Source organism: Salvia miltiorrhiza, chromosome 3 (genome assembly GCF_028751815.1).
Source record: "Salvia miltiorrhiza cultivar Shanhuang (shh) chromosome 3, IMPLAD_Smil_shh, whole genome shotgun sequence".
Taxonomy (NCBI): Eukaryota; Viridiplantae; Streptophyta; class Magnoliopsida; order Lamiales; family Lamiaceae; genus Salvia; species Salvia miltiorrhiza.
Window position 1 is genome coordinate 3,537,024 of NC_080389.1, and position 25,625 is coordinate 3,562,648.

Here is a 25,625-nt window from a genome sequence, read left to right on the forward strand (position 1 = left end):
TCACAAGCAATGTGGACTAATAAGTGGGCTAAAGCCCAATAAAAAGCATAAAACAAAAGGCCCATTTGAAAGTGTTACAAAACCTTCGGACATCCAAAGATTAACAAGCTCTGTAACACGAATCTCCTGATCTTCTGGAAAGCCAGCCGTATATAAAAGACATGGCTTCAAGTGATTGGGTAAATGAGTATAACTTGAACCAATTATTGATTCAAGATGCCCGTCATTTGCAGCAATTTGCTCCCACGAGGATCGAGTATGAACCTTAGATAGAAGTCCTGCCACCACCACGATTGAAAGGGGGAGTCCTCCACAATTTTGAACAATTTTATTCCCTATATCTTTTAGTTCAATAGGAAAGTATGTACCGGCAAACACCTTCTGCTCTAGCAAATTCCAACTATGATATGCATCCAACACACTCATAGTATGAATGGAACTAGAAGAGTCGACATAAGCAGCCACATCATGCAACCTTGTGGTTACTATGATCCAACTGCCATTACCGGAGTCAGGAAATAACATCCTTACATCATCCCAAGCTTTCTTACTCCACATGTCGTCCATTACAATAAGATACCTCCGACCTAGTAGGTATTTGTAAATTAAGGTTTCCATAGGGATGTCACTATCTCTTAGTGTTGAAATTTCTTTCATGGAAGCTAGAAGATTTAGAACAACACGTTCTACACTATGATCTTGTGATATTGTGACCCAGGTGCAGATATCAAAATTTTCCACAACGGATGCATGATTATAAACAATTTTAACAAGTGTGGTCTTACCAATGCCTCGTAGTCTGGATGATCTCTCTAAAAGCCGATTCTTGATCACTTCCGCATCTTCTTCAAAACCAACCACACCATCATCTTTGCTGCTTGTGATTGCTGATCTTGATGATGAACTAACATCGGTAGAATCAGTTACACTGCCGACTGAGCCTTTACCCTTGATGCAATCCACCACATCTCCAACGGTTGACTCCAATCTCTCTGCTAGTTTCCTCAGCCTGTTCGCAAGTCTGACTCCATCTGAAAGGTTTTCTTCAGAGAAGAGATATTCAATAATCTCATGTGTTGAAACTGCTGCATCTCTGATTGTTTCTTTGTCTGGATAATGTTTGAGATTCAACTGCAAGACGACAGCCTGGACGCGGATGGATAAAATTTCTTGTTTAACAGAATGAGTGATGACGCGATCATCGCCATGCTTTAGGATTCGATCTAAGGTTTGAAGCAGAGTATCAAAAGCTTCATAAGCCATATGTCTCGATTGTGCAGAAACAATTTGTCAAACCTGTGAGTTGTGAGTTGTGAGTTGTGTGATCCAATCACCATATCTTTGAATATTTTTTTCATTTCTCTGACCAGGTTTAGCAGCTTGATTAATTCTAACATAACTCCATTTGAATTGGTTTGTTGGGTAGCGAGTGTTGTTGTATGATGTAATATTTAAGGGATAATTACTTCCTTCATCCACCCATGAAAAATTTGTCACAATTTACTTTTGAATTCTTTCACAAAATATTTACCACTTTTCATTTATAATACTAGCAGTAAGAACGTGCGATGCACGTTGAACACGTGTGATTTTGTACTATGTAAATAAAATTCATAGATATTATTATATAGTTTTGAATATTTGTATTAATTAATTATTTTTATTAAATTGATTTATTCATTTGACTATAATTGTAATTTAAAAAAGGAATCAATGCAACTATTAATGAATAAATTTAAATGTAATAAAGTAATATTCATAATTTATATAAATAAAAATGCAAAAAGATCTATGAAAAATATCCTAAATTATCCAAGTATGGGGCAAGACGAATTTTAAATTTTTTCTTATTTGATTTTGACGATTGAGGATCTTTTCTTCTTATTTTTGGTTTGCAACAAAATATTGTTCAACGGCATATCGTCGTCACTTGTAATCTCAATTTGCAACAAAATATTGTTCAACAGCATATCGTCGTCACTTGTAATCTCAATGTAGTCATCAAACTTTTTCCTAGTTACCCTTTTCTTTTTCTTTTGTGATGGGATTATTTTTTTTGATTTCTCGGGTGAATGATTCTTTTCTTCCACTTGAGTCGGCTCTTCTTCAATATCTCCAACATCGATGCTTGGTTGGGTTTTTTGGATTGCATTTGCCACAATATTGAGATTTCCCCGTTGATCGAATTTTATAGACTTGAGCATTGTCATGAAGTCGGCTCTTCTTCAATATCTCCAACATCGATGCTTGGTTGGGTTTTTTGGACTACATTTGCTACAATATTGAGATTTCCCCGTTGATAGAATTTTATAGATTTGAGCATCGTCATGAAGCGAATTTCTGTGTACGCTTGTGTGCTTAATCCTCTATAGTATGTGGAGTATGTTTTACCCTGTGAAAATATATAATTGTTATAATTACGTAATATCAAATTTTGTAATATGAACTATTTAAATTATAGTAAGAAATCTTAATTTACCTCTTTGATTGAAGAAAGATATTCATCCACAGAGCATCCTACATATACCATTGCCGCTAAATTTTTGAGCTAAATAATTGAAAAATAAATTTTTGAGCTAAAGTTACCGACAATATCGTTGCTCGACTTTCTTTGATAATTGGATTTAATGAAAACCAATTTTAAATTATAAATACTTTCATTTGCAAAAATGCTTAACAAATCATTTCATGCTCAACTCATATAACAAGTAATTACACTTAAAATAATAATAATAATAATAATAATAATAATAATAATAATAATAATAATAATAATAATAATAATAATAATAATAATAATAATAATAATATTCTTATGCAATCAGTTTTTTTTTCTCTTTAAAATAATAAATAATCAAACTTAAATATAAAGTCTAATTAATTTAAATAAAATCTGCAGCCCAAAAATTTAATCAATATGTAGAAGCCCAAACTTAAATTAAATCAACCCAAGACATATATAAAATTCGCAGCCCATGCTTTAAAATAAATAATAATGCAGCCCAACAGGATTATAAAAAAAATCGGCCCACAACTAAAAGCCCAAACCTATTTCCATTTTTTAAAAACAAACCCACCCCCTTCTTCTTCAACATTTCTCACGCATACACACACTCACAGGTACTGATTGAAGAAAAATAAGCAAACACACAAAAGCAAGAGAGATATTAATGGTGGTAAAACCTAACTAGAGCTATTACATATAACTTCGAAGTTGGGGCCTGCCAAGCTCTGCACTGCTTCGTTCTTACGCGAAAGCCTAACTTGAACATGAAATGGAAGATCTTCCCCTTGTAATTCCACTTGTTCCTCTACGATCTCCTTTGCGCACATCACAGCAGATTCGCCACAATCGCTCATCGTTATCTTTTGCAGCGTCGGTATGTCTCCAATTTGAGTCGGGATCTCCTTCAACTCTTGCATATCATAAAGATGAAGTGTCTCAAGGCGTGGAAAGATGGAGTTCGATTCCACAGTCCAATGCTCCAAACTACGACACGAACCCAATCCCAAGTATTTGAGGGAAGGGAATTGGCCTTCAACCATTTCCCACTTGCCTGTTCCAAAGCATCCCATTTCCAACTTGAACTTCTCGAGAAGGGGCATTGAACCTATCTTTTCCAATATTTTTTCCCATTCAAAGCCACGATTCATCTCAAGAGTCAACTTCCTGAGGCTTTGGGGGAATGTGAGCGCATACAGAGAAGCTCCAAAATTATACCAGCACCATATGTAGAGGGATTCCAATTTACACAGACGTTTGATATTGTTCAGACAATAATAATCATCTTGCTCGATTCCCCCTCTCCCAATATACACTATCCCCAATTTTTTGATATTTGGAATTCTCTTAACCACCTCTTCACTGCACTTGAAATTTGCTATTCCCTCAAGCACCAGTAGATTCTCCATGACTACGACATCATCACTCGAAGGTTCTGGAAGATAAAATCTTCCTGTCATTTCAATATGCCTAAGTTGTGGCATTCTCCAAATCTCAGCAGGTGCAGTGAACTCCTCCACACAAGAAACAATCAATATGTGCAGATTCCAGAAGCGAGTAAACGAGGTAAAGATCGAGGACATGCTAGCAACTTCAACAGCAAGGTGGCGCAAGTTAACATACTGAGACACAAGGTAGCTTTCATCTCCTAAGTAACGAAACTTTCTGTATGCATGTAATGTTCTAAGCAACCCGGAACTCTTAATACGCGGGATGCTCTCATATTCACTGATAATGGAACGAGCACATGGCATAGACTGCAAGTCCTCAAGGACTTTCTTCTTTGGCGTGTTCCTGGGTATAACAATGCGGCGTTGGCTACTTATGCATCGAGGACTAGATTGCCCTATCACATGATAGAACCCATCTTTCTTGCTCTGGTTCAAGCATAAATCCCTCAACAAATCATGAATTTTGACTAATTTTATGTTTCCTGTAGACCCCAGTTCACCAACTAGAATGAGATTTCTATCAACCAAGTCCTTTAAGAACTCTATGGCAATAGTTTCCAAACTTTTTCCATTCATGGGTTTTAAAAATCCTTCAGAAACCCATAGCTTCACGAGTGTTGAGAGTCTAACCGAATCATCCTCCTCAAACACTCCCATATACAAAAAACATGGCTTTAAATAAACTGGCAAATGATTATAGCTCATTTTCAACAGTTTCATACAATGCTTATCATTCTCCAAATTCACTTCTGGAGCTAAGTTCTTCCTAATTGATTCCCAAACTCCTAGAGTATGTTCCCTATTTCTCAAAATACCCCCCACTACAACAATTGATAAAGGAAGTCCTCTGCAATTCTCTACTATTTTCTTTCCAATTTTCTCTAACTCATGAGGGCAACTTCCAACCCCAAACACAATTTTTGAGAATAGTTCCCAGCTTCTAACCTCATCTAAAAATTCCATTTGAAGGCTAAAATTGTTGTTCAATTGGGAACTCAAGTGTGAAAGCCTAGTCGTCACTATTATCCGACTATAATTCTCATTTTCGGGAAAGAAACGTTGTATCCTATCCCAAGCATCGATGCTCCACATATCATCCATCACAATTAGAAACCTTCTACCTGACAAATACTGGTAGAGCTCTAATCCTAGTTCATCTTCACTCTTTTCACTCAGTTGTTCCTTGCTTTTTTTTGTGGCTTGAGAAACAAGTTCACAAAGAATTTCCCTTGTGTTGTATTGTTGAGAAATAGTAATCCAAGCACAAACATCAAAACGCTGCTCAATAATTTTCTTCGAATAAACAGTTTTGGCAAGAGTGGTCTTACCTATCCCGCCCATTCCTGTGATCGGGATGACTTGGCGCTGGCGTTGGTCCGAAACGAGCATTTCCAAGATTCCATTCACGACACCCTCGGACCACACCACCATGCCACTGCTGTTCTTCCCAGTGGAAGAAGAAGCAGAGACGAAGCTACGCCGCTTATCATGGAGCACCATCTTCTCTGTATTCCTCTGCATCGCCAAACTCTTGATCTGATCCATTTCCTGTATCACATTTTGCACATCTTGAAACAAGTTCATCTCTTCATCATCATCATCATCATGATTTGATGAGACAGTTTTCGGATCCTCTGGATCTGCTTCGTCGGAAACAGGAGAGTTATAAGCTTCTCTGGATCTGCTCAGCTGAATCTTGGCCACGATATGAGATTCGATGGCGTCTTCAGCTGCATAAGCTGCATCTGCAATACGCATCTCCAAGGGATCTGGTTCGTCGGAAACAGGGGAGTTATTAGCTTCGAGAAACTCCTGCAAGAACGTGATAATTTCAGTGAGCGATTGAACTTGTTGTTTGTTGAGAGAAATCGGAGGGGAATGGTGGCGCTCGAGGTCGTCTATGATATGCATTAGAGAAACCAAGGCTGCGTAGGCCGCCATGATCGATATCAGTTGAAGGGAAAGAGAGTATAATTATGAGAATTTTGGACAAGAATTTGATAGAATCTTAATTTAGCTTCTTATTTATACTAACATAATGGCTAGCAACTCAGTCTTAATTGGTCATATTTTAGGCGACATATCTTATCATAGCAGTTGGCAATAATGTGAAAGCGGACGGTTGTGATAATAATTGAGGAGATATATATAACCATTGACTTACAGAACCATCACGGGATGGAAGAGGCCACATGGGAACTTGAAGATTCAATGAAAGTCAAGTATCCCCAGCTAGATTATCAAGGTATGTAATTTCGGGGACGAAATTTTTTTTAAGGAGGGAGGGATGTAATACCCCGTTCCTTTTTGCTAAGTTTAGAATAATTTTTGAACTTAGATATTAAGTTAATTCACGCCGGATAAAAGAAAATGAATTTATTTTTAATTCCAACAAAAATGATTTACAAAAATATTTGTAAATTTAGTTATTGAATTTATATGCATTGCATATTTATTTAATTTAGCATTCAAGTATTTTCACGAGCTATTTATTTAGCGAACCCTGAAGTATTATTACAATCCCGATATTTTATCCTGAGGGATTTTATTAGTCCAATCAACACTACACCCTACACCATACCTTGTCTTTTTAAACAACCCCCAAAATCAGCTTTAAGCTTTAAGCTTTAAGCCATGCCTAAAGGCAAGCTGTCTACACTCTTTCCAGCCACCCTACCAACCCCAAATTTCACTTTCCAGGCAGGCTGTCAAATTTCATTTCTTAAAGCACGTTCAAGCCAATTTCAGTTGGCATTCTCAATATCCAGAATTTTCATACTTCTTTTCTCCACAGCAAAAATTCAAGTGAGCAGCAACATAGCTCGATTCATTCAACAGCAGGTCAGGCCGCTAACCTCTACCCATTTTTTTCTTATTCACGGTTAGCATCATGAATTTCAATTCATCACCCTTATCAATTCTGTAATGAGCAACAGACAAAAGAACACCAACATTCATGTACACATATACGTATATACATCACTCATACTAATGTGAATTGAGCCTAAAGCAGAGAAACAATCCATATTCATCATCTCACAGATATATGCATATATTTATATATATATATACATTCATGTATGTGCATAAGCAAGTACTAAATAGTTTTTCAAGTCTGTTAATAAACGAAAGAAAGAAAAGAGGAGTCTTGATCTTGATTTAGCTTGCTTTCGAGTTTGAGGCGTCGAATCGGTTGGTTGTTGTTGCTGCTTGTATGAGTCGAGTCAGGGGTGGGAAGAGGTTGGCTGTGCGTCGACGGCGCAGTGACGAGCTGTTGCTGCTGCTGTCGCCGAGAGAGAGACCGAGGGAGGCGGCGGCGCTCGTCGTCGCCAAGGTGGAAAGAGAGAGTTGGGGGTTAGGACGCTGGTGGTGGTGGCGTGAAGACGCTGGCCCATTAATTCTAAGGAGAGCAGCCCAAGCCCAATCTTCCCTCCCTCTTCGAGCCCTACTGAGCTTCATTCCATTCTTCGGCAATATCACCGATTATTCCTCCCTCCATCAGGGTTGCCACCCTACCGCTCCGTCGACCACCGAATCCATTTGCTCCCCAATTCGACACCGGTCAATGTGCGGCCCTACCGGTACCCGCAATTTCAGAAACTCGAGATGGCAAAATTAGTCTCCGATATGTTGGCTCAAGGGACCATTCGGCCAAGTCGCAGCCCCTTCTCCTCGCCGGTGCTACTTGTCCGCAAGAAAGATGGCTCCTACAGATTTTGTGTCGACTATCGCGCCTTGAACGCCGTCACTGTGCGCGACCACTTCCCAATCCCCACCATTGATGAACTCTTCGACGACTTGGGCAGTGCGCGTATCTTCTCCAAATTGGATTTGCATTCCGGATACCATCAAATACGCGTCCATAGCAAGGACATCCACAAGACAGCATTCCGCACTGCCGACGGCCACTACGAGTTTCTGGTAATGCCCTTTGGACTCTGTAATGCTCCCTCCACCTTTCAATCTGTCATGAATCAGATTTTTGCTCCTTACCTGCACAAGTTTGTCGTTGTTTTCTTCGATGATATATTGGTTTATAGTGCGTCAATGAAGGACCACTGCTCACATCTACAAGTGGTTTTTGATCGTTTGGCCACTAATCAATATTGTTTGAAGCTATCCAAGTGTGTTTTTGGTCAATCTTCAATCGATTATTTGGGTCACATCTTGACTGAGGGGTGTGTAAAGGCTGATCCGAGCAAGCTCTCTGCGATGGAAACGTGGCCTATACCCAAGACGGTGAGGCAACTTCGAGCGTTTCTGGGCCTTACAGGATATTATCGGCGTTTTGTGCGGGGATATGCGGGAATAGCCTCCCCACTCACGGATCTTCTTCGCAAGGATACCTTCCACTGGTCTCCTGCTGCACAAGAGGCATTCAAGGCTCTTAAGGCTGCTATGACTTCAGTGCCGGTCCTTTATCTTCCGAACTTTAACTTGGAGTTCATTGTGGAAACTGATGCCTCCAACGTGGGTGTTGGAGCTGTCCTCATGCAAGCGGACCACCCACTGGCATTCTTTAGTAAGAAGTTGGGCCCTCGTTTGCAAGCTGCGTCTACTTATACCAAGGAGTTATATGCCATCATCGAATCGGTGAGGAAATGGCGACAATACTTGCTTGGGCGGTTCTTTATTGTTCGGACAGATCACAAAAGTATCAAGGAACTCTTCCAACAGACGATCCAAACTCCGGAACAACAACGATACGTAAGTAAACTGTTGGGCTTTCATTTTAGAATCGAGTACCGCTCTGGTAGTTCCAACCGTGCCGCTGATGCTCTGTCCCGGCTACCGGAAGACCCGAGTGAACCAATTATGCAGCTGCTAGCATTGACCATCGCCAGCATGCCGATGTCCGAGCTTAGTGATATCCTCCGCCGTGATAACTCCACGCAGCCTGATCTCGTTTCCCTTCATGAGCAATTTGGGGCTCAGAAATTGAATTCCAACTACTCCATCAGCAATGGAATCCTACTGTTTCGCAATCGGTTCTACATCAGCCCAGGGTCCATTCTCATCCCTCGTCTACTCCATGAAGCACACGCTACACCAACCTCAGGTCACGGTGGTGTGAAACGCACCCTGGTTCGTTTAGCTACTACATTTTACTGGCCTCGGATGCGGGCTGCCGTAGAGAAGTTTGTGGCAGAGTGCCTTACATGCCAACAAACGAAATATTCAACCCAACCACCAGCGGGACTACTTCAACCTCTTCCGATACCGAATCAGGTTTGGGAAGATATTACTATGGACTTCATCACAGGGCTACCTCCGAGTCGACACTACACGGCTATTTTTGTAGTTGTTGATCGCCTCACCAAGTCGGCCCATTTCGGACCCCTTCCTGCGCACTTCACAGCAACGTCCGTCGCTGCCGCCTTTATGGAAATGGTCGTCAAACACCATGGGTTTCCAGCGTCGATCATTTCTGACCGCGATCCCTTATTCTTGAGTAAGTTTTGGCACAAACTCTTCCAAATGTCAGGTACTACGCTGCATCACAGCTCCGCCTATCACCCTCAAACGGATGGGCAGACGGAGGTTGTCAACCGTGGCCTCGAGCAATACCTCCGTGCTTTTACTCACTTAAAACCGACGTCTTGGGCAACACACTTGAGCTGGGCGGAATTTTCATATAACACTTCTTACTGTTCTAGCATCCGAATGACCCCCTTTCAGGCTCTATATGGGCGTCTCCCACCCACCATTCCACCCTATGTCAGAGGCGCTTCGAAGATTCAAGCAGTGGATGACCTTCTTCTGGAACGAGATCACCTCCTGCGGCAATTGAAGACCACTCTTAGCCAAACACAAGCTCGTATGAAACAGAACAGTGACCGCCGAAGAAGGGAGCTGGAATTTGATGTCGGCGACCAAGTCCTGGTGCGCCTCCAACCCTACCGACAAACCTCAGTCTCAGGCCGGGTAATTCCCAAATTGGCGCGCAGGTACTATGGTCCTTTCACCATCTCGGAACAAGTTGGCCCCGTGGCATATCGCCTTGAGCTGCCCCCCACCAGCCGCATCCACCCGGTGTTCCACGTATCGGCACTTAAACCTTTCAAAGGTCAGAGCTCGGTGATCACCTGTGCTCTTCCCCCGACGTCGCAGGATTCCCAACCGATTGCAATCCCGCTAGCCATCTGCTCCCAACGCCGCATTTTGGGCAAGGACGGACCACGCACCCAAGTCCTAGTTCAATGGGCTGGAGAACCACCGGAGAGCGCCACTTGGGAGGATTTGGAGGATTTTCGCGGCGCCTATCCTCAGTTCCACCTTGAGGACAAGGTGATTGCCGAAGCGGAGGAGAATGATACACTTCAAGACCCAACTGCTGGACCCAACTCCACGCCCCATCAGGAGAAGCTCCAAGAAGTGAAGAAGCCCAAACGAATGATCCATCAGCCCATTAAGTTGAGAGACTATGTAGTTGGTTAGGGTATGCGGCCTCAGTGGTCCCCGGTTTGTTAGAGTACCTGATAGAGTTGTCGCCTAGTTCCAGTAGTCTATTTTGCTGCTTTTACCAGAAGGCCGTTGGCCATATGTAGGACAATACCTTGCTCCTTGATCATTATGGAATGAATGTTAAGCTATTTCTTTTCTTATCAGTCTCTCTCTTCTCCTTTTATCCTCTCTGTTTCGGAGTCAGTGCTCACTCGAAGAGCTCTTGAGTTTTGGGTCTTACCACGTCGTCCGCTGGATTTTCAGAAGGAGGCGACGGCGGATCTGCTGCGAGGACGCCGGAGGCGGCGGAGCTCCGCGGCGGTTGCGCCTGCTGCGTGAGGGAGATGAGAGAAGGGAGAGCCGAGAGTATTCGCCGTTGCTCCGGCGAGCTTCCGAGGCGGCGGAGTTTCTGGCGGAACCGAGGGAGAGAGGGCTGAGCGGGGCTGTTGGCGACGTTGGGTGCGTGCGTCTGTGTGTGAGAGACGAGAGATGGGAGAGAGGGGAGTCAAGGGACGGCGGAGGCGGCGTTGCTACCGCCGCCGGAAAAGATCGAGAGGAGGGGAGAGGGTGCTGTTACATATGTGTGTGAGTGTGACCGAGAGAGAGAGAGTGAGATTAGTTGTTGTGTGTGTGTATTATGCGGCTGGGGGGAGAAGAAGGGGGGGGAGGGAGTGTGGGCTAGGGCTTGGTGAGGGTTGGGCTTTGGGGTTGGGTTTGAGTGATGGGCTTGGTAGTGGGCCGATTTTAATTAGAGTGGGCTCGAGTTGTGGGCCGATTTTAATTAGAGTGGGCTCGAGTTGTGGGCCGATTTTAATTAGAGTGGGCTCGAGTCATGGGCCGATTTTTATGAGTATTTGGGCCGAGATTTTATTTATTTTTGTTTCAGTTGGGCTATTAATTAATAAATTTGTTGGGCCTTATTTTATTTAAGGATTTTGAATTGCCTTCAATTAATTAAATTGGGCTTTCTTATTTTTAATTAATTGAACTATTATTAGTTTGATTAATTTATTTAAAGGATAATTTTCATAATAATATTATATTATTATTATGTGCATATTTTAAGTAATTACTTATTATATGTTAAGCATGACATGATTTGCATTATATTTTGCAATAAGAATATTTATGATTTAATTGGTTTTATTATAATTCCAATTATTAAAGAAAGATGAGTAAGAATATTGTTGGTGTTCTTAACTCAAAGAGAAATGTTTTCAATTATTTATTCATTAAATTTTGAAAACCCGGCTAAGTGAATCATAGAATATTAAGCACTTCACCATGACTTAAGATTAGAATTCAAGGAGACCTATTAAGAATAGATTTCTTGTAGGCTTTGAGCATCAGGAGGACTAGCACTGCTATTCCGATTCAGAGATAAGGTTAAACGACAGGCTTTGCCTATACAGGTGGGCTTATTTTTTCAAATGTATGATTTAGCTATTGAGCTTAAATATTCGTGTAATATAAACTGTTTATCCAATAAAATATTTTTGTGCACTCTACCATGTTTAAGGCTCGTACAGTTAATCAATTGAGGTTCTCTTATGACCTAACACGTTGTTTGAGAATTGTGTACACTTGTTAGCTGACTCGGTGGGTTGATCTCCATCGGGCACTAACCAGAGGCGTTATAAGGGTGCTCGACGGGATGTGTTCCGGAGCATAGAAATGATAGGCCTGTCTGGATTAATTTCCGAGGTTTATTATACTTGACTGGGTTACGCCCTCAGTTCAAGTCAGCGGGAGACAGAGATCCGTCGGTGGCTAGAGGTCCGGGATCACAGCGAGTAACAGAATGGAGTGTGCAAATGCGCACAAAATAATTAAGTATATATATATGAAAATGTTTTAACATGCATAGAAGTTATTTCTCTTTAAAACCTTCTATGTCATGTCAGTAAGATTGGATAAACTGTTCTTCAGATTATGAAATGCTTTAAAAGTTGCAGCCCACTAAGTACATTAGTACTTAGCCCAAAATTACTTTCAAATGTTTTCAGGTTAATGGCTGGTGATGACGGGGCAGAGCTGAGGCTAGGGTTCAACTCCGTATTTTGTCTTCCGCTATTGCACTAGCATTTATTTGTCTTTTGTTTCTCCAACTTAAGACTTTTATGTTAAATTCTGAATTATGTTTTTATCGAGCTTAAACTCTCAACTTCTAACTCTATGTTATTTAACGTTGGTTATCGGAAGCATGAAACCGAACTTGTGATCCTAAGGTTTTGAATGTTGTTGATTGATTAGTATCACTTGATTTCTATCTTTCTTCATTCAAAGGGCATTGCCCAACATTTTATTCTATTATCTGAATTTCACAAGGTTCTTCCTTTGTTCATTTATATGATTTTAGTCGTACCCCAGTTATAGTTTATTCCTTCAAGAATTGGGGTGTGACAGAATGGTATCAGAGCATGAGTTTTCTTTCATGTTTCTGATAACCATAAGCTTTTAAATGTCGAGTCTAGAATAGTACCTCTAGACTTCTAAGAAAGTTGTTGAACCTCAGCTCGCCGTCACACTGCCACAAGAAAAAGGTACAATTTAAAAGTTTCAAAGTTATAAAATGTTTTAGAGTTTTCAAGAAGTGCGCGCTTTAGTAAATGATGCTATGTGAATTGCTTACCGCTTTCCATATGCTATAAGTTATGAATTGCTAATCGCTTTCATATTGTTATTTTGAGTCTCCGACTCATATAACCAGCTAAGTATCGTGTTTGGGACAACCCGAGCCCTTAACGATAAGATGAGTTAAAGTCGTGTTTAGGACTATCGAGCCTTTCACGAATACCAGATGTATGGTCGAGTTAGATTTTTGAATCTTTCCGACAATAGAAAAGTTTCATGTGGCATTTAATGTCGACATGTTTCAGGTTTCAAAGAGAATGAACGAATGAGAAAGTTATGTTATCGTTTTAGGTTCACTGCCTATACGATCAGAATGATGGGAACTCTTACAAACTGTTTGAGTACCACCCAAGAATGCCTTGGGAATGTTAGTCGTGATAGCTCCGCTTGATCGATTTAAGTAAGGACTGGTAAGATAGAAACGTTTAACATAGATATGTTATAACATAGCAGAAATGAGATAAGATTAAGGATTCACTTGAGTATTCCACCAAGATAGATCAGTTTTCACATAGAGTTGGCCTTTCATAGGGTTACACTATAGAAGCAATATACTTTAAGTATATCTATGTATGTATATATATGTATGCATGCATACAGAATGAGTCTCACTTTTGTATTATTTTCGTTCGTAAACTAGAATGGAAGACGCACAAAGAGGACGCGGTAGGGGACGAGGACGTGGTCGTGGTCGTGGTCGCGGACGCGGCAGAGGATTTATCCCTGAAGAGCCAATCCAACAAGTAGCACCAAATCGTACTGCTGAAGAGAAGTTCCGCAAGGAAAAACCTCCAACATTTGACGGGCTGGGCGACCCAACAGACGCCGAAAAGTGGATTAGGGCCATAGAGCGTATCTTTAACTACATCCGTTGCGAGGACGAAGACAAAGTAACTTGTGCAACCTACCAACTGGTGGATGAAGCCGACTTCTGGTGGGAATCTGTGAGGCGCACAATGACTGAGGAACAGTGGGAAAATTTCACTTGGGAAGATTTCAAAACTGAATTATACGAGAAGTACATACCGGGATGCTATAGACAGAAGAAGCAGAATGAGTTCTGGAATCTGAAGCAGAGGGCTGGGACAGTTACTGAGTACGATAGAGCCTTCAATCAGCTATCAAGATATGCTCCGACGCTGGTGGACACTGATGAGAAACGTGCAGAAAAATTTAGGAATGGACTGCGCCATGAGATATCAATCTCCCTAGCAAGCCAGGGAGGTCTCACCTACGCACAAACTTTGAGCAGGGCTCTCACCATTGAGTCATTGCTACCAAAGGAAAAAGGGAAAGCTCCGGGACAGTCTGGATTCGTACCACCTCAAGATGGTGGTAAAGGAAAAAGAAAGTGGAACGAGGGAACTGGAGGACAACGGGGACAGCCACAGAATGCTAGGGCCTATGCCCTTAACCAAAAACAAGCAGCGGGAAACCAAGGAAACTTGGCAGGTATGATTAATGTTTTTGACGTGCCGATTATAGCTTTGTTTGATACTGGAGCGTCCCACTCTTTCATTTCACATGCTGCTTGTAAGAGATTAGAATTGACTCCACAATTGGCTGAGACAACTTTAGAAGTTAGCACCCCTGGTGGTGGAAGATTGGCTGCTAAGGACATTATCTCGAATTTAGAGCTGAACATAGGTGCTGAAACATTTAAGGCAGATTTGTATGTCATCACTATGATAGAGTTTGACATAATCCTAGGGATGGACTGGCTTACTCAAGTCGGTGCCACGATACTGTGTAGCGAGAGAAAGATCTCTTTCCAATCCGCTGGAAAGGAGAAGGCAAGTTTTCATGGCATAAGAACGGGAGGAAGAGTACCAGTGATTTCGGCGATGAAGGCCACAAAAATAATGAGAACGGGAGAATGTCAGGCTTTTTTGGTCAGTTTGACAGGAGAACATGAAGTAAAGAAAACGATCGAAGAAGTTCCAGTGGTGCGAGAATTCAAAGATGTTTTTCCCGAAGAATTGCCCGGTATGCCACCGAACAGACAACTAGAATTCACGATTGATCTAGAACCCGGGGCAGCACCAGTGTCAAAGGCACCATACAGAATGGCCCCGCCAGAGTTACAAGAATTGAAAGTGCAACTACAAGAACTGTTGGATCTAGGTTTCATACAGCCTAGCGTATCACCGTGGGGAGCACCGGTCTTATTCGTCAAGAAGAAAGATGGTTCACTAAGGATGTGTATCGATTATAGAGAATTAAACAAACTCACGATAAAGAATAGATATCCTCTTCCAAGGATAGACGACTTGTTTGATCAGTTGAAAGGAGCCGGTGTGTTTTCCAAGATTGATCTAAGATCTGGTTACCATCAACTCAAGATGAAAAGAGAAGACATTCCAAAGACAGCATTTCGAACGCGTTACGGACATTACGAGTTCACAGTGATGCCCTTTGGATTAACGAATGCCCCAGCCGTTTTCATGGATTTGATGAACCGAGTGTTCCATCAATATCTCGATAGTTTTGTCTTAGTGTTTATTGACGACATTCTCATCTACTCTAAGACTGAAGAACAACACGAGGAGCACTTGCGCATCGTACTCGAAACCCTGCGTAATGAGAAATTGTTTGCTAAATTCAGCAAATGCGAGTTTTGGTTGAGAGAAGTAATGTTTCTCGGTCACATCGTGTCGACTGAAGGAATCAAAGTAGACCCCGCCAAGGTCGAAGCAGTCAAGGAATGGAAGGCACCATCAAATGTCAATGAGATCAGGAGTTTCCTCGGTCTAGCAGGTTACTACAGAAGATTCATCGAAGGATTCTCGAAATTGGCTAGGCCAATGACTCAGCTTTTGAAAAAGGGGACTAAATACGTTTGGTCTGAAGCGTGCGAACAAAGTTTTAAGGAGCTGAAGACTAGGCTGACTACTGCACCAGTGTTAGCAATACCAGAAGAGAATGAAGAATTCGTGGTGTATACTGATGCCTCAAAACTAGGATTGGGTTGCGTGTTGATGCAAAATCAGAAAGTGATAGCATACGCGTCTCGTCAATTGAAGCCCCATGAGCTGAAGTACCCTACTCATGATTTAGAACTAGCAGCCGTCGTGCACGCGCTGAAGATTTGGAGACACTACCTCTATGGAGTAAAGTGTGAGATCTTTACAGATCATAAGAGTTTGAAATACTTCTTCGAGCAAAAGGATTTGAACATGAGACAACGAAGATGGCTCGAATTAGTAAAGGATTACGATTGCACCATCAGTTATCATCCAGGAAAAGCGAATGTAGTAGCTGACGCACTGAGTCGAAAGACGAAGGCTAAGCTAGGGTATTTCATCACCCAGCAGAAGGAACTTATTCGTGACTTCGCCTCACTCAGTTTAGAAATTGTTCATCCTCCAGACACAGTATCGGGTTGTGTTGCTGCATTGATAGCTAAACCTGATTTGAGGGAAAGAATTGTGCAAGCACAAAGAGAAGATTGGTTCTTGGAGAAGATGCGTCTAGCTGCAAGAACGAATGAAACAAAAGGATTCACTGAAGCAAAGGATAATGCACTTATGGTTGGTGAAAGATTGTGTGTGCCACACAAAGAAGAATTAAAGAATGAGATTATGAGCGAGGCTCATGATACTCCTTACACTGCACATCCAGGCAGCACAAAGATGTATCAGGATTTGAAGAAAATTTTCTGGTGGAAAGGAATGAAAAGAGATGTAGCGTTGTTTGTGGAGCGATGTCTCGCTTGTCAACAAGTGAAGGCCGTGCATCAGAGGCCATATGGAATGCTGCAACCACTACCTATCCCTGAGTGGAAGTGGGAGCACATTAACATGGACTTCGTAGTGAGCCTACCGAGGTCGGCACGTGGAAACACTGCTATTTGGGTCATAGTGGACCGATTATCAAAGTCGGCGCACTTTCTGCCAATTCAAATGACTTTTGGATTGGAGAAACTTGCAAAGTTATATGTCAGAGAGATAGTACGCCTTCATGGTGTACCTGTATCTATCACGTCAGATCGTGACACCAGATTCACATCGCGTTTCTGGAAAAGTTTACAAGAAGCAATGGGCACTCAGCTGAATTTCAGCACAGCATACCACCCTCAGACTGACGGGCAGTCAGAAAGAACGATTCAGATCCTAGAAGATATGCTGCGAACGATTGTCGCAGACAAAGGTGGAAGTTGGGAGGATTTGTTACCTCTTGTAGAATTTGCTTATAACAACAGTTATCAAGCAACAATTGGAATGGCTCCATATGAGGCTTTGTATGGCCGAAAATGTCGATCACCACTTTACTGGGATGAAGTGGGCGAGAGAAAGTTGTTAGGTCCTGAATTGGTCCAACAGATGGTTGAGAAGGTCGACCACATCAAGCAAAGAATCAAAGAAGCTCAAGATAGACAAAAGTCTTACGCCGATAAACGCCGATCGGAGTTAGAATTCAATGTTGGGGATCGAGTTTTCCTCAAAGTTTCTCCCTCAAAGGGAGTTATACGTTTTGGAAAGAGGGGCAAGTTACGACCCCGTTTTATAGGACCTTTTGAGATCCTAGATAAGATAGGCCCTGTAGCCTATAGGTTGGCATTGCCGCCCAGTATTGGAGACGTACACAATGTGTTTCATGTCTCTCAGTTAAGAAAGTATGTGTTTGATCCAAAACATGTGATTAAGCATGATGAAGTGGTCCTAGCCCAGGACTTAAGTTATGAAGAGAAACCAGTCCAGATACTTGATCGCAAGGTTCAAGTTTTACGTAACAAGAACATTGTTCTCGTTAAAGTGAAGTGGAACCATCACGGGATGGAAGAGGCCACATGGGAACTTGAAGATTCAATGAAAGTCAAGTATCCCCAGCTAGATTATCAAGGTATGTAATTTCGGGGACGAAATTTTTTTTAAGGAGGGAGGGATGTAATACCCCGTTCCTTTTTGCTAAGTTTAGAATAATTTTTGAACTTAGATATTAAGTTAATTCACGCCGGATAAAAGAAAATGAATTTATTTTTAATTCCAACAAAAATGATTTACAAAAATATTTGTAAATTTAGTTATTGAATTTATATGCATTGCATATTTATTTAATTTAGCATTCAAGTATTTTCACGAGCTATTTATTTAGCGAACCCTGAAGTATTATTACAATCCCGATATTTTATCCTGAGGGATTTTATTAGTCCAATCAACACTACACCCTACACCATACCTTGTCTTTTTAAACAACCCCCAAAATCAGCTTTAAGCTTTAAGCTTTAAGCCATGCCTAAAGGCAAGCTGTCTACACTCTTTCCAGCCACCCTACCAACCCCAAATTTCACTTTCCAGGCAGGCTGTCAAATTTCATTTCTTAAAGCACGTTCAAGCCAATTTCAGTTGGCATTCTCAATATCCAGAATTTTCATACTTCTTTTCTCCACAGCAAAAATTCAAGTGAGCAGCAACATAGCTCGATTCATTCAACAGCAGGTCAGGCCGCTAACCTCTACCCATTTTTTTCTTATTCACGGTTAGCATCATGAATTTCAATTCATCACCCTTATCAATTCTGTAATGAGCAACAGACAAAAGAACACCAACATTCATGTACACATATACGTATATACATCACTCATACTAATGTGAATTGAGCCTAAAGCAGAGAAACAATCCATATTCATCATCTCACAGATATATGCATATATTTATATATATATACATTCATGTATGTGCATAAGCAAGTACTAAATAGTTTTTCAAGTCTGTTAATAAACGAAAGAAAGAAAAGAGGAGTCTTGATCTTGATTTAGCTTGCTTTCGAGTTTGAGGCGTCGAATCGGTTGGTTGTTGTTGCTGCTTGTATGAGTCGAGTCAGGGGTGGGAAGAGGTTGGCTGTGCGTCGACGGCGCAGTGACGAGCTGTTGCTGCTGCTGTCGCCGAGAGAGAGACCGAGGGAGGCGGCGGCGCTCGTCGTCGCCAAGGTGGAAAGAGAGAGTTGGGGGTTAGGACGCTGGTGGTGGTGGCGTGAAGCCGCTGCCGTCGTCCGCTGGATTTTCAGAAGGAGGCGACGGCGGATCTGCTGCGAGGACGCCGGAGGCGGCGGAGCTCCGCGGCGGTTGCGCTTGCTGCGTGAGGGAGATGAGAGAAGGGAGAGCCGAGAGTATTCGCCGTTGCTCCGGCGAGCTTCCGAGGCGGCGGAGTTTCTGGCGGAACCGAGGGAGAGAGGGCTGAGCGGGGCTGTTGGCGACGTTGGGTGCGTGCGTCTGTGTGTGAGAGACGAGAGATGGGAGAGAGGGGAGTCAAGGGACGGCGGAGGCGGCGTTGCTACCGCCGCCGGAAAAGATCGAGAGGAGGGGAGAGGGTGCTGTTACATATGTGTGTGAGTGTGACCGAGAGAGAGAGAGTGAGATTAGTTGTTGTGTGTGTGTATTATGCGGCTGGGGGGAGAAGAAGGGGGGGAGGGAGTGTGGGCTAGGGCTTGGTGAGGGTTGGGCTTTGGGGTTGGGTTTGAGTGATGGGCTTGGTAGTGGGCCGATTTTAATTAGAGTGGGCTCGAGTTGTGGGCCGATTTTAATTAGAGTGGGCTCGAGTTGTGGGCCGATTTTAATTAGAGTGGGCTCGAGTCATGGGCCGATTTTTATGAGTATTTGGGCCGAGATTTTATTTATTTTTGTTTCAGTTGGGCTATTAATTAATAAATTTGTTGGGCCTTATTTTATTTAAGGATTTTGAATTGCCTTCAATTAATTAAATTGGGCTTTCTTATTTTTAATTAATTGAACTATTATTAGTTTGATTAATTTATTTAAAGGATAATTTTCATAATAATATTATATTATTATTATTATGTGCATATTTTAAGTAATTACTTATTATATGTTAAGCATGACATGATTTGCATTATATTTTGCAATAAGAATATTTATGATTTAATTGGTTTTATTATAATTCCAATTATTAAAGAAAGATGAGTAAGAATATTGTTGGTGTTCTTAACTCAAAGAGAAATGTTTTCAATTATTTATTCATTAAATTTTGAAAACCCGGCTAAGTGAATCATAGAATATTAAGCACTTCACCATGACTTAAGATTAGAATTCAAGGAGACCTATTAAGAATAGATTTCTTGTAGGCTTTGAGCATCAGGAGGACTAGCACTGCTATTCCGATTCAGAGATAAGGTTAAACGACAGGCTTTGCCTATACAGGTGGGCTTATTTTTTCAAATGTATGATTTAGCTATTGAGCTTAAATATTCGTGTAATATAAACTGTTTATCCAATAAAATATTTTTGTGCACTCTACCATGTTTAAGGCTCGTACAGTTAATCAATTGAGGTTCTCTTATGACCTAACACGTTGTTTGAGAATTGTGTACACTTGTTAGCTGACTCGGTGGGTTGATCTCCATCGGGCACTAACCAGAGGCGTTATAAGGGTGCTCGACGGGATGTGTTCCGGAGCATAGAAATGATAGGCCTGTCTGGATTAATTTCCGAGGTTTATTATACTTGACTGGGTTACGCCCTCAGTTCAAGTCAGCGGGAGACAGAGATCCGTCGGTGGCTAGAGGTCCGGGATCACAGCGAGTAACAGAATGGAGTGTGCAAACGCGCGCAAAATAATTAAGTATATATATATGAAAATGTTTTAACATGCATAGAAGTTATTTCTCTTTAAAACCTTCTATGTCATGTCAGTAAGATTGGATAAACTGTTCTTCAGATTATGAAATGCTTTAAAAGTTGCAGCCCACTAAGTACATTAGTACTTAGCCCAAAATTACTTTCAAATGTTTTCAGGTTAATGGCTGGTGATGACGGGGCAGAGCTGAGGCTAGGGTTCAACTCCGTATTTTGTCTTCCGCTATTGCACTAGCATTTATTTGTCTTTTGTTTCTCCAACTTAAGACTTTTATGTTAAATTCTGAATTATGTTTTTATCGAGCTTAAACTCTCAACTTCTAACTCTATGTTATTTAACGTTGGTTATCGGAAGCATGAAACCGAACTTGTGATCCTAAGGTTTTGAATGTTGTTGATTGATTAGTATCACTTGATTTCTATCTTTCTTCATTCAAAGGGCATTGCCCAACATTTTATTCTATTATCTGAATTTCACAAGGTTCTTCCTTTGTTCATTTATATGATTTTAGTCGTACCCCAGTTATAGTTTATTCCTTCAAGAATTGGGGTGTGACAGCTAGGGATTCCCTTTTTGATAAGGAAAGCCCTAATAAGATGTTTCAGGCCCATTTAAGGCCGAAATATATAAACTATAAACAGACACAATTATAAATAAATTAATATATTCAATTTATTTTAATATTATCGCAAGTTTAAAGTCACACTTGCAGAGTTTATCAGAGTTGAGTATTATAAGCATTTTTTTTGTCAAGCAAAACCTCTTCTTCAAATTACATTGAAGAATAAAAAAATGGCTCTTGCACGAATGCATGTATTGATTCATCAAAGTAGAAATTTATTTGAAAATGAAACATATATTCTGATAATCAATACTACTTCTTCCCTTATTGTATTTGTCATCTAATGTGAATGGTTAGTTTTTATGCATCTTGATTTTTTTTTCAAGCGAAGCATGTTTTTATGTTGAATAGATGAGATCCAATGTTTTAACTAATAAAAATTAAATTAAATGATAAAAAATAATTATCTACCTTAATCGAGTGGAATAAACACTAATTAATAATAATTGTAGAAAAAAATGATGAAAGAAAATAAATAAAAAATGAAAAAGATTGGGAGTCATGAGACATAAAATTTGGTATAGTGGATCTTAAGTGATATTGAATACTTTCTACCAAACATTCACTCATCGTATAGAACTAACCAATTACTATATAGCAAAAGCTATTCATCATCGGTCAAAATATACAACCAATTATTCAATTAAATTGAATTATTTTATCAATCCTATACTATCATTTAAATCAAACACCTCTTTACAATTTTTCACAATCACAAGGGATGGGGAATAAAATAGCAGCCTTGCCTTAGTGGGCTAAAGCCCAATAAAAACCATAAAAGAAAAGACCCAAGTCTAATTAAGAATGAGAAAAGTGAGCCCAACCCTATCATTTCTCTCTCAATCTCTCTCTCTCTCTCTCTTCTTAATTTTGGAGACACAACCTCCTTCTCTGGCGACACTAGTTAGTCGCTGCACATTATAGTAATGTGAAGTATTCTTGTAGTGTTTGTTAGCTTTGTTTTATTATATATTCTGCTTCTCTGCCTAAGATTAATTACCTTCCCACACTCTCTTAAGTAGTGAAAATGTGGGAAAGTGTTATAATTAGTATTGAAAGTGGTGAAAAAGTAAAAAGTAAGAATAAATAAAATATTATTAGTGTTATGGTAGTTGTCCAAAAATGAAAAGAAAGAAAGATGAATTAATTTGGAGGACGTCCCAAAAAAAAATGAATTTATTTCAGGGACAGAGGTAGTACTAATATAGTAAACCAAGTGGAGTAAATTAGATCTTAAGTTGACTTCTCCTACATAATTGTGTTGAGCTCATATTAACCAATTAGAACCATTAATGGTGTCCGCGTGGACCCAGCAAGAGTAAAATCATACTACAAAGACTTGCTTTTGGGGTCTTCGTTGAAGCTTTTCAAACGCGCTATAAACACGCAGGAGATGGAGTAATTAAATGTCATGTGCATTTCTTGTTTGGTTACACAGAATTTGATATTGAAGCAGAGAGGAAGCATAGCATAGTGGGAAATAGGCCCATCCTTCCAATCCAGTAGATGAATTCTTCAAAATATACCCAAATTTCTTCTACAATATATTTGCAGCATTAGGGAAAAAAAAAAAAAAAAACATTGTTACGTACTTACGTTAATTTGTTCATTTCAAATTAATGAATTTTAATAGTTTGCGCATGTGTAATTCTTGAAGGAACCCAGCTAAAAACAAATGTATCCACTCGCAGTATTCAACTACTTTATTAAAACTTTGTGTCCTTTAGAAGTAGATACATTTTATTTGTTTTTGTTCGTTTAAATAAAATAATATACTCCCTCTGTCCCTGAAATGGCTTCTTGCTCTTTGGGGACGGCACGGATTTTAATGAAAAGTTGTAAAATGTATTGATAGTGGAGAAAAAATGATATAATTATTATTGAAAGTTGTGAAAAGTGTAATGATTAGTATTGAGAGTGGTGAAAAGTGTTATAATTAGTATTGTGAGTGGTGAAAAGTGAAAAGTGAAAAGTGAAAAGTAAAAATAAATAAAGTATTGTTAGTGGTTGGGTAATTTTCCAAAAATGGAAAAAAAAAAAAGAGGAAGTTATTTGGGGACGTCCAAAATGGAAAATGAGGAAGTTATTTCAGGAACGGATGGAGTATATAATTTATTTTTGATAAATTTTATAATCATAATAAAATGAGACTCGTATTTCACTCACACCATATTTAACTATTTTATTAAAATTTATGTCGTTTAGAAGTAGATACATTTTAAGTACTTGTAGGCAGGGGCGGATCCAGGAATTTACGTTGGGGGGGCTGAATTTGTTGAACTACGACGTCTGAAAACATTTACACGGGGGTTCAGGGCGGGAGCCCCCGAAGCAAATTTTTTTTAGCATTCCGTACACTTTGTTTTCATGCATTTTTTTAACAATTACTTAATAAAATAGATAATTGTTCGCAATTCAATTAATTCAAACATCAAGTAGATTGAAAACATATAAAGACATACTTTTATGCATTTAAAAAAATTAACTATAGAATTGACTCAAATTTAACATTAAAAATTAACTAAGAAAGAAAAAAATTAACTTTAGAAATTGACTCAAATATAACATTAAAAATTAACTAAGAAAGAAAAAATGATAAAAATAGCATAAATGTAACAAATCAATGTGTTAAGGAATTAATATTGATAGTTGAATACTATAAACAATGTATTACTATAGTTTTTCTTGTATTTCTTATTGATATACACATATATATAGATATTAAATTAAATAAAATATATATCAATATTAAAAAAAAACTCAAAAATTGGGAGGGGGCTGAAGCCCCCCCTTGGATCCGCCACTGCTTGTAGGTGTATCTCTGGCCAGCTCCTACACAATCCTCACAACACTGTGAAGGCTCTCTTCAAGACTTTAAATGCAGTAAATGAGAGGAATTATATAATTATGTGTATTTGGAGGTAGATTTTATAGTTATGTATAAAACTAGAATTGATTGAAAGTTTGTGTATGTAGGCGCAACGAACCCATTGAATTTTGCAGTTCCTTAAAATTTAATTAATTGCACAATATTCATCAAATTTCCTCTTGAATTGAATAACATGCTAGTTTTTTGAGATGATTGAATAACATAGGTCTTGCAGATTTTTCTAAAACAAGACACTTTTATAATAAGTATAGATTATAGATACTAAACATATGATTTGTCTTGCTAAAAATAAAAATAATTAAAAATAAGCAAAATATAAAGTTATAAGGAAAAATCATGTGTTTTTGCGAGGCAATGTGGGAAAAAAATCTATGCTTTTTTTTTCTTTGGATTTAAGACGAGAGAATTGAGAATTGAAGTCCATTTATTTAGGTTAGTAAGAAGATGAATAGAAAAGATTTGTGATAAATTAATTAATTTATTAGTAAAATAAAAAGAAAGCCATGTAGAAGAAGGAAAAGAGAGATATTGAAAATTAAACACTCAAATTAGTATTCCCACGATTGAATTCCTCATCACATCAAACTACCCCCATTTCACAATGGATTTCCTAGAGGATGACAAAGAGCATATTTTATTCATTTTAATTTTTTTGTTTAAATATTTATAAATTTAAACGACTTCAGGTAGTAAGCAGGTATCACTATACGAGTTTGGGAATAGGACAAGTAATAAAATTATTTTTTAATCAGATATGAGATGAGTGCGATTATATAAATTCTAAACATGCTTTGTAAATCCCGTCAAAAAAAAAAACATGCTTTGTAAATTGTATAATTTCCTAATTTATGAAATTAGATGACATGAGTTTTAAGAAATGTTTAGTTGATAGTGTGTTGAATAGAGAAAGCTATCGACCACTTTTGAATTGTGGAGTTATTATTTGTAGAGAAAGGTATCAGCCACTTTTATTATTTATACTAGGTATTGTTAATATTTTCTTTGCAATGTTTTAATTTTCAATAAGACATATAATCAATAATTGTAACAACTTATATTTGACTTTTTAGATATTTATAGGCTTAAACGAGTTTGAGAAAAATTAGCGGATATTACTATACGTGTTTTGACGAGAACTGGTAGTAAAAACACTTTTGACTTGGGTTTGCGACATGACTGATAGATAAATTCTAAAAAAGATTTCGTATAATGTATAATTTCTACATTCATTATAAATTAATTTTTAATCTTTTATAATTTATGTTATTTATTATAAATGTATACTTTGTAATGTCTAGAAACAGACATATTGATTGTAAACTTTTATTGAGTTAGATAATCAATAACTATAACAGTCTATATTATTTATTTAGATATTTTATAAAATTTAAATGTGTTCGGATAATTAATGGATATTATTATATATGTTTGGAAAGAGAGTTACTCTCTTTCATATGTTTTTTAGTTTGGACGGGCGAATAATTAAAAT

At 39.3% G+C, this 25,625-nt stretch overlaps 2 protein-coding genes and 2 long non-coding RNA genes across 4 annotated transcripts; 2 read left to right on the forward strand and 2 right to left on the reverse strand.

The window, feature by feature from the left end:
- LOC131018110 (putative late blight resistance protein homolog R1A-10) lies at positions 1-1,263 on the reverse strand. Its single transcript, XM_057946832.1, has one exon. The coding sequence runs from the start codon at positions 1,261-1,263 to the stop codon at positions 1-3; it is 1,263 nt and encodes a 420-aa protein (XP_057802815.1).
- A 1,693-nt stretch (positions 1,264-2,956) lies between these two features.
- Positions 2,957-5,972, reverse strand: LOC131016882 (uncharacterized). Its single transcript, XM_057945666.1, has 2 exons — positions 5,283-5,972; positions 2,957-3,938 (listed from the first exon to the last, which is right to left on the reverse strand). The coding sequence occupies exons 1-2, from the start codon at positions 5,893-5,895 to the stop codon at positions 3,184-3,186; spliced, it is 1,368 nt and encodes a 455-aa protein (XP_057801649.1). The 5' UTR covers positions 5,896-5,972; the 3' UTR covers positions 2,957-3,183.
- A 670-nt stretch (positions 5,973-6,642) lies between these two features.
- LOC131017074 (uncharacterized) lies at positions 6,643-12,621 on the forward strand. The gene is made up of 3 exons (XR_009099390.1): positions 6,643-6,795; positions 11,735-11,810; positions 12,405-12,621. It is a non-coding gene; the product is annotated as an uncharacterized LOC131017074 (long non-coding RNA).
- A 5,696-nt stretch (positions 12,622-18,317) lies between these two features.
- LOC131017075 (uncharacterized) lies at positions 18,318-20,999 on the forward strand. Its single transcript, XR_009099391.1, has 3 exons — positions 18,318-18,470; positions 20,113-20,188; positions 20,783-20,999. It is a non-coding gene; the product is annotated as an uncharacterized LOC131017075 (long non-coding RNA).
- The last annotated feature ends 4,626 nt before the right edge of the window (positions 21,000-25,625 follow it).

Bases quoted from the DNA above. Each gene is read 5' to 3' on its own strand.
- LOC131016882 (XM_057945666.1), bottom strand. From the start codon at position 5,895: ATGGCGGCCTACGCAGCCTTGGTTTCTCTAATGCATATCATAGACGAC. The intron at 3,939-5,282 runs GTAAGACCACTC...TTTATCTTCCAG, and splicing joins CACAGGAATGGGCGGGATAG to AACCTTCGAGTGATGATGTC.
- LOC131018110 (XM_057946832.1), bottom strand. From the start codon at position 1,263: ATGGCTTATGAAGCTTTTGATACTCTGCTTCAAACCTTAGATCGAATC.